General features: G+C 45.3%; 1 protein-coding gene across 1 annotated transcript; it reads left to right on the top strand.

Annotated features, from left to right (window-relative positions):
• The first annotated feature begins 4,953 nt into the window (after positions 1-4,953).
• LOC116203792 lies at positions 4,954-6,827 on the top strand. Its single transcript, XM_031535729.1, has 3 exons — positions 4,954-5,325; positions 5,475-6,439; positions 6,542-6,827. The coding sequence occupies exons 1-3, from the start codon at positions 4,954-4,956 to the stop codon at positions 6,825-6,827; spliced, it is 1,623 nt and encodes a 540-aa protein (XP_031391589.1).
• Positions 6,828-8,344: the final 1,517 nt, after the last annotated feature.

Below are 8,344 nucleotides of genomic sequence, written 5' to 3'. Positions count from 1 at the left end.
CCGAAGGACATGACTCGGTAACAGAAAGTGCCCCATATTGTGATGAACGTCGTCTTGATCTTGTCCTCTTCGGCCATCCGAATCTGGTTGTACTCGGAGAAGCCATCCATGAAGGAGAACAGCGTGTGGCGTGTTGTGTTGACGACTAAGACGTCAATGTGAGGCAGGGGGAAGTTATCTTTGGGACTGGCTTTGTTGAGGTCTCGGTAGTCGACGCAGACTCTAACTCTTCCATCATTCTTCTCCACGGGCACAATATTCGCTACCCACTCAGAATAATTGCAAACCTTCAAGAACCTTGCGTTGATCTGTTTAATAATCTCCTATTTGATAAGGAGGAGAAGGCCGGCACGTTGCCGCCGTAAGTGCTGTTGCTTGGGTGGAAACCTTTCTGTATCAAGCAGTAGGAAGTGCTTGACTATGGAAGGATCTAAGCCTGGCATGTCAGCGTAGGACCAAGCAAAGACCTCTTGGTAGTCGGTTAGAAATTCGATCATCCTGGCTCATTGTGTAGGGTCGAGACCCGTCCCGATCTTTAAGATGTAAGGTTCTTCTTCGGTACCCACATTGATCTCCTCTGTCGGCTCCACGAAAGTGAGTTGGCAGTTCTCAAGGCGGCGCAAACTCTCTTCTATCTCGGGTACTCGACCATCCTCGTCGAGTCCTTCCCCGAAGTATATGGGTCGGGACTCTTCAAGGAGTTCCTCGGAAGGGTACGAATCGACGCGTCGAAAACTCAGATTCGAGTGGAGCCTGGCGATTTAAACAAATTGTCTTAGAAATTTTAAAGTGTTGCGAATAAGTGAGAGAGAAAGAGAAAGTAGACGCGAGAATTCTGAAAAATGCATGTAGGGATTTTATTAATGATGAAGGCGCAATGCCATAACAAGAATCCCTCTTCCGTCGTGTGGCTTATGGCTATGCCGACACGTGGGAAATATCAAAACATAGATGGCCTTACACATCGGCGATTACAGCCGAGTAACGTGGGACTGAGGTCCAGTTATTGAGTTCCTCATTTTCCTGCGCGAGGCAGATGTAAGCCCTTGGAGTAGTCTCCTCGGTGACGACGCATGTGTTTGGCAGGTCAACAGGCTCGCTGTCTGAATCCCCTATTGATCTTCCCATAGCGTGCGGCGAGACGGTGAAGGATCTTGCCCCTGCGAGCCTCAATAATCTCGTGACAGGAAGGGTGAGAAGGGTGAAAACCGAGTCCCCTCCTGTTCTTGTATTCTTCAATCTCGATGGGGCGACTGATCCCCTGACCATGTGCTTCGAGTCCGGTGCCGGGGATGTAATTGTGGCGCAGCAAAACCTTTCCAATCATACGGTCAGCGCGGGTCGGACCGATCTCCCCGTAGTCCCGAATGACGGAGATGGTTTCAAATGAATGGAAGGGGAGGTTCTCATCGTCCCCAATGCTGACATAGGGGACAGCCGTCTCCTTGTAAATGGCGTAGTCCTCCTCACCCTTGACCGTGATGAGTCGATCTTCTGTGATTAATTTGATCCTTTGGTGTAGGGATGAAGGAACGGCGCCAGCCGCATGAATCCACGGTCTCCAAAGCAACAAGCTAAAAGCATTCGGAATGTTTAGGACTTGGAACGTAACAGCAAATGAGCAGGGACCCACCTCGATCACCAGGTCGATCTCTCCATTTACTTCCCTCCGCGAGCCGTCGAAGGCTCGAACCGCAGTCTTGCTCGGACGGATGCGGTTAAAGTTCACGTTCATATGCTTCAGCGTGGAAACCGGGCAAACATTGAGTGCCGAGCCATTGTCGATCATGACCCGACCGATGATAAAGTTATTGCACTTGCAGACAATGTGTAGTGCTCGCGAGTGTGCCCACCCTTCTGAGGGAAGTTCATCATCTGAAAATGAAATGTTGTTGGAGAAGATCGAACTGATAGTCTCCTCAATCCGCTCCGGAGCCGTCTCTTTGGGGATTTGCGCTGCCATCAGGACCCTTAAAAGGGCTTCTCGGTGGGTCTCCGAGTTTAGGAGGAGAGCGAGTAGCGAAATATGGGCCGGAGACTTGGCCATTTGCTCTACCACCTTATTCTCGCTCGCCTTAATTATCTTCATGAAGGCCTCAGCTTCTTTTTCAGTCACCTTCTTCTGGGGAATTGGCGTAGCTTCCAGGGCGATTCCAAACGCCGCAGCAGGGGCCTTCCCTTTGTTTGCGGCCTCCGGATTTTCGTAGACTCGACCCGAGCGCGTCACGCCCATGACGCTAAATTGACGCTCGAGGTTCCCGACACTCCCTTCGTAGGTCCACGGAACCTTGCTATCTTGATATGGCTCTCGTGCGGGGACTTCTATCATGAATGGGGCAGGCGTGGCATCGAACCCTGCATACCCTACACCGGTTTCCGCTGGAACATATTCGATTACGAACGGGGCCGGTGCCTCCTGTCCGGTCTCGTACTCCCCTATAGCGCAAACACCGATCATGTTAATGCTGGGTCCTGAGCTTGACCCGTGATCGGGAAGAGGATTTGATTGCACGTTCGGGGGTTTGACGGCGTTGAACGTGAGTTACTTGTCATCAATCATCTGTTGGATCTTCTCCCGTAGCTTCCAACAATTGTTGGTGGTGTGACCGGGTGCGCCCTGATGGTACTCGCAGCGCCGACTCTGATCCTGGATGGTTGGGTCGAAATCAGGGTTAGGTGCTATCGATCGGATCTTGTTACCTGCGAGGAATTGCCAGTATATGTGGGAGAGCGGAGCCGGTAGGGGTGTGAACTGTTTACGCCGCGTTTGTGTTGCAATGCCCTGTTGGTCCTGCGGGGCTAGAGCCCGTTGCACCGGCTGAGGAGTTCTCGAAGCCGGGGGCCTACTTTGTTGAATCGGAGGAGGAGCAGGGGCAAATTATGGGCGTATTGCTGCGGGACTGGCAACGGAAAGGAAGCCGGTGGGGCGGAATAGTAAACTTGCTGCGCTAGGAGTTGTTGTTGATAATGCATCGAAGGTGGGGCATACGCTTGAGTGGCCGGTGGTGCGGGCGTGTAGCTTATGGAATATTGCTGGGGGCTTGGCGCCCTGAGTTGACAGTATTGACGGACGTGTCTTTCCCTCTCCTGCTTCCCGATGTCCCAGTGGCGGCCCTCTTCGAGGACTCTCCTTCCTTTTTCTCAGCCGGACCTTCTATCTTACCGAGCTTAACGCCGATGTCGAGCTTCTTTCCGGCATCGATAAGGTTGGAGAATGAAGATGTGTGGGCCAACAAGTGCAAGTAGTAGGCCCCTTTAAGAGTGGAGTGAAATAATTGGATCTGCTGTACCTCACTGATCGGAGGGACATTCTTCGCCGCTCTATCCCGCCACTTCACTGTATAGGCCTCGACATGGTTGTCAGAATCGCGATTCGAATCGTAGAATCGTACGATTCTACGATTCAAGGAGGATCATCGATTCTGATTCAGCTAGGTGAGTCGGGGACGTAGAATCGGATCCGAATCGCGCGTTGAATCGTAGAATCGCAGAATCGGGCCGATTCTGCGATTCTACCTTCAGGCCAGATTCGGCTCAAGCCCGGGCCCAATAAGCGGGCCGAAGCCTGGACCCGAAAGCCCAAACCCAAAACCCCTCTCCCACCCGCCCTTCTTCCTCCTTTCCTATCAGATGAAACCCTAATTTCTCCACGGAAGCTCCTTACAGAGATCGTCTCCTTCCAATTCGACCTTCGAACATTGCCTCAAATCTTCGACGAAATCTTCGATAGTTCGATCCACCTACTTGCTTCGATTGACGGTCCACCGCTTTCTTTTTTCGAGAAGCTAGCTTGTCCAAGTTTCGATTGCAGTTGCGATTATTTCCTCAGTTCCTCTGCATTTTCCAGGTATGAAAAGCATCAAGTACTTAATACTTATCGTCGAGTTTGAACTTGATGTAGCTTGAGAATGGGGGTCTGGGTTTAATATCAGATATTGGCAATTGACTGAGTGCGAATCTGTTGTGCAATTAACCCAATCACTGAAAAACAGGGGTCGGATCATCTGTTTTGAGTGTGTTCACATCCCAACCTCACATCACGGTGACACCAAAGCTTTAATTCTAAAGCAAGTCTCCAGATTCCTCCTCCATGTATGCCATGGGAGGACGACTTTCCTCAACAAAAGGAAAAAAAATAATATATATATATATATATTTAAAAAAGTATATAAAGTGTATCTATCCATTATAGTTACGTAGCTTAAGTCCCTGGTGTCAGGGTACGTAATCCTGTGAAGGGAAAGACGTGTTTGATCTTCCTTTTTTTCTTTTTTCTTTTTTTGTTCGTCCTGCTGCTGCTTCCTTTTTTGATGTTTTGTTTCCTCGTTCTGTTGCTTGGTAATGGTGAATGCTTGGTTGATGGCCATAGCTATGGCTCGTTCTGTTGCTTGGTAATGGTGAATGCTTGGTTGATGGCCATAGCTGTGGCTCGTTATGTTACCGAGTGAATGCTTGGTTTATGGCCACAGCTGTGGCTCGTTCTGTTACTGAGTGAATGCTTGGTTGATGGCACGATCGATAGTTGCACATTTGACGGGATTGATGAGTAGTAAATTTATAAGCAATTCAAATACTCAGTTAGTCAATTTACTGGCATTGAAGGTGATCGTCCTGTTCATAGATTTAATAGCCACAGCTCGTATTCAATAGCCACAGCTCGTTTCTTAATAACCACAGCTCTTATCTAATCACTTTTATTAATCCAAATTTTTGCACTCTCTCAGGCCACTGTCTTAATTGATTCTCCTTCCAAGAAAATAGGAGTTGCTTATATAGCCAAAGGGCTACTACCCAGGTACCTTTTCCCTAACTCTTTCCCTTTTTCTGTAACAAAATTTTTGCTGCTATTAGTCTTCATTCTAGAATGAGTCGTTCTGGACTGAGTTGATCAGTTAAGCCATGTTTGTGTTAGAATTGTTAAGTGAGTGATTGTTGAGTTTGGGTTGAACAGATATGGCTTCTGCAAGTGGATCTGGGAGTGCATCGGCTAGTAATACTAGGGTAGTTGCCAAATCTAGAAAAAATACAACTGGAGTTAGAGATGATCCGGCATGGGCACACGGTTATGAAGTTCCAAGAGAAAAACTAAAGATTAAATGCAAATACTGTAATAAGATAGTTTCTGGGGGTCCTTATAGATTGAAGCATCACTTGGGATGTACCAAGATTAATGTGTCACCTTGTATTGCTGTTCCTGATGATGTTAAGAATAATATGCTCGCGATTTGTATGCATTTGGAGGATATTTCAATGAAGAAGAAACAAGCTAGTAGTTGTAGGTTGGAAAATGATGATGTTATAGACATTGATAATGATGATGAAAATGTAAGAGTTGGTACAAAGAGAAAGGGAAAGGAAACAACTGAAATCTCTACTTTGTTTAAGAAGAAAAGTTTGAGCATTCAAAGCAAGCAAGGACAACCAACAATTAATCAGATGATGAAAAAGGATTTAAGAGAGGTGTGTGTATGCAGATTGCTCGTTTTTTCTATACAAGTGCAATTCCATTTAATTGTGTGAATAATCCTGAGTTTGAGAAGATGTGTCAATTGATTGGGAAGTATGGCATTGGATTGAAACCGCCATCTTATCACGAGCTTAGAGATAAATATTTGAGAAAAGAAGTTGATAATACTATGTCATTGCTTGAGGAGCATAAAGCTATGTGGAGGAAGTCGGGGTGTTCCATTACGTCAGATGGATGGACTGATAAGAAGAGGAGGTCTATATGTAATTTCCTAGTGAATAGCCCCAAGGGCACAATTTTTTTGACTTCTATTGACACATCAGACATCTCTAAGACTGTAGATAAAGTGTTCGAAATGATAGATGATATAGTAGACCAAGTTGGGGAAGAGAATGTAGTTCAAATTGTCACAGATAATACTGCCAATTATAAGGCGGCAGGTGAGATGTTAATGGAGAAACGGAAGAAGTTATTTTGGACTCCTTGTGCAGCTCATTGCATAGATCTTATGCTGGAGGATTTGGAGAAGAAAATTAAGGTACATGAGCTGACGATAATGAAGGGTAGGAAGATCACAACCTTCATTTACTCGAGAACACTCATTATCACGATGCTGAAGCATTTCACAAAGGGTAAAGATTTGATTAGACCGGCTGTGACTCGCTTTGCTACTGCTTATCTGACTTTGGGATGCCTCTTCGATAATAGAAATGCTCTAAGGACTATGTTTGCATCCAAACAATGGAAAGGGAGTCGATTTGCAAAGTTAGAAGGTGGAAAGTATGCGGAACGTGCTGTTATGGATAACAGATTTTGGAGTAATGTTAATACATGTTTGAAGGCTGCATATCCTCTCATTAAGGTGCTCCGCATGGTGGATTCGGATGAAAAGCCTGCGATGGGCTTTATTTATAATGAGATGGAGAAAGCTGAGCAGAAGATCAAAGCAAACTTCAAAGATGATCGGAAAAGGTAAAATTATTTATAAGTTGCTATATGCTTAGTATTTTCTTACTTATTCATTATTATTTGAAATTTATAAGTATTTAATAATGGCCCGTTTCATGCTTTTAGCTATGATCCTGTTTGGAAAGTTATTGATGAGAGATGGGAGGTTCAACTTCATAGGCCTCTACATGCTGCTGCTTATTACCTGAACCCCCAGTTGCATTTCTCTTCTGAATTTAGAGCTGATAGAGAAGTTATGCGTGGATTATATAAGGTTATGGATCGGATGTTTGATGATGAAGAGAGGGATAAGGTTGATTTGCAGCTGGAGGAATTCAAACATGAAAGATGGCTCTTTGGATTTTCATCTGCAAAGTCTATGAGGTTCAAGAAGACACCGGCAGATTGGTAGGAGTCATATGGTGCCGATACCCCAGAGTTGCAAAGATTTAGTATAAGGATATTAAGTTTGACCTGCAGCTCTTCGGGATGTGAGCGTAATTGGAGTGTTTTTGAAATCTATTTTATGGATCTTTTTTTACCATGTGCTGCCTTATTAGAATCCATTTTAATATATCTACTAACTGTTTTGTTTTACTTAGGTACACACAAAGAGAAGAAATCGGTTGCATCAAAAGAAGATGAATGATTTAGTATTTGTGATGTACAATTTGAAGTTAAAAGATAAGAAGATCAGGAAGCAAGTTGATCTTCAAGTGGATGACATTTCTTCCGATGATGAATGGATTGTCGAAGAGGAGACAGAGAATACCGCAGCTTTAAGCCATAATTTTAACTTGCGTTCTCTTGGTCGTGGGAATGACGGTGATGAAGAGAGTGAAGATAATCAAATTGGCGATGCAGATGCAGAGAATATGCGCACACAAGAGCATGGCACGGTTGATGACTTAGAGCTTCCTGAAGAAAATGAGTTTGATAATTTGTATGATTATGACGTAGGTGATTATGACGATTTGGATGAGATTTGATATGCTTTTTCATTTTATGTTATGAGTTATGATATATGTTGTTAACTTTTTATTTCGGGATATTGAGTTATGATTTGGATTTTGAACCTTGAATTTCGATAATTTGTAACGGTATTTTGTGTTTTTATAACTTATTGTTGATTTGTTGGTTTGTGTTTTTATTTGAATGAACAAGAATTAATTTTTTTTGCTCAGAAAAGTATGTTACATATATGTATATTGTTATTTTTTTAATTACAAGTAGAATATTACGATTCACGATTCGAATCGCGATTCACGATTCTACGACCCTCGACCGATTCTAGGTAGAATCGCGATTCTGACAACCTTGGGCCTCGAAGCCTTGGTCCTCGGTCATCTCCATCGTGCTAAGCTCCAGCAGAGTCGGGGGCGTCTCCGCACAGTACCTGTACTGGTCGATGAATTTGCTAGAGAGGTCCGCCCACGTGGGGATATCCGCAGCTTTCAGTGACATGTACCAATCAAGGGCCGCTCCTGCCAAACTATCCTGGAACGTATGGATGACGAACTCTTCGTAGTCCCAGTACTACAACATCTTTCCCCGGTAGTGACGGAGATGGTGACGAGGGTCGGTCGTGCTGTAGTACCTCTGGAATTCAGGCACCTTAATCTTTGGGGGTAGCTGCATACTTGGGAAAAGACTCCAATCGCTGTCACCGGTATCGAGGTGGGAGCCGCTTAATTGTAGGGCTCGGATATTCTCTTCCAACTTCTTCAATCTTTGTTCCTGTTCAGTCCCCGTTTCCGGGAGAAAATTTGTGGGTGGAGCTCTAGGGGCCGCGTGGCTTGGCGTGCCCGGTTCAGAGTAAGCGATATTTATGGGAGGTGGAGCTTGGTAAGAAAGGCCGATATGGGGTTGTGGAGCTTGGTACGAGAGAGGTTCAGCAGTGTGAGCAGGAGCCTGGGCAGTTGTAGGCAG

This window comes from Punica granatum, chromosome 1 (genome assembly GCF_007655135.1).
Source record: "Punica granatum isolate Tunisia-2019 chromosome 1, ASM765513v2, whole genome shotgun sequence".
Lineage (NCBI taxonomy): Eukaryota > Viridiplantae > Streptophyta > Magnoliopsida > Myrtales > Lythraceae > Punica > Punica granatum.
This window is presented reverse-complemented; position numbering and strand designations above follow the sequence as displayed.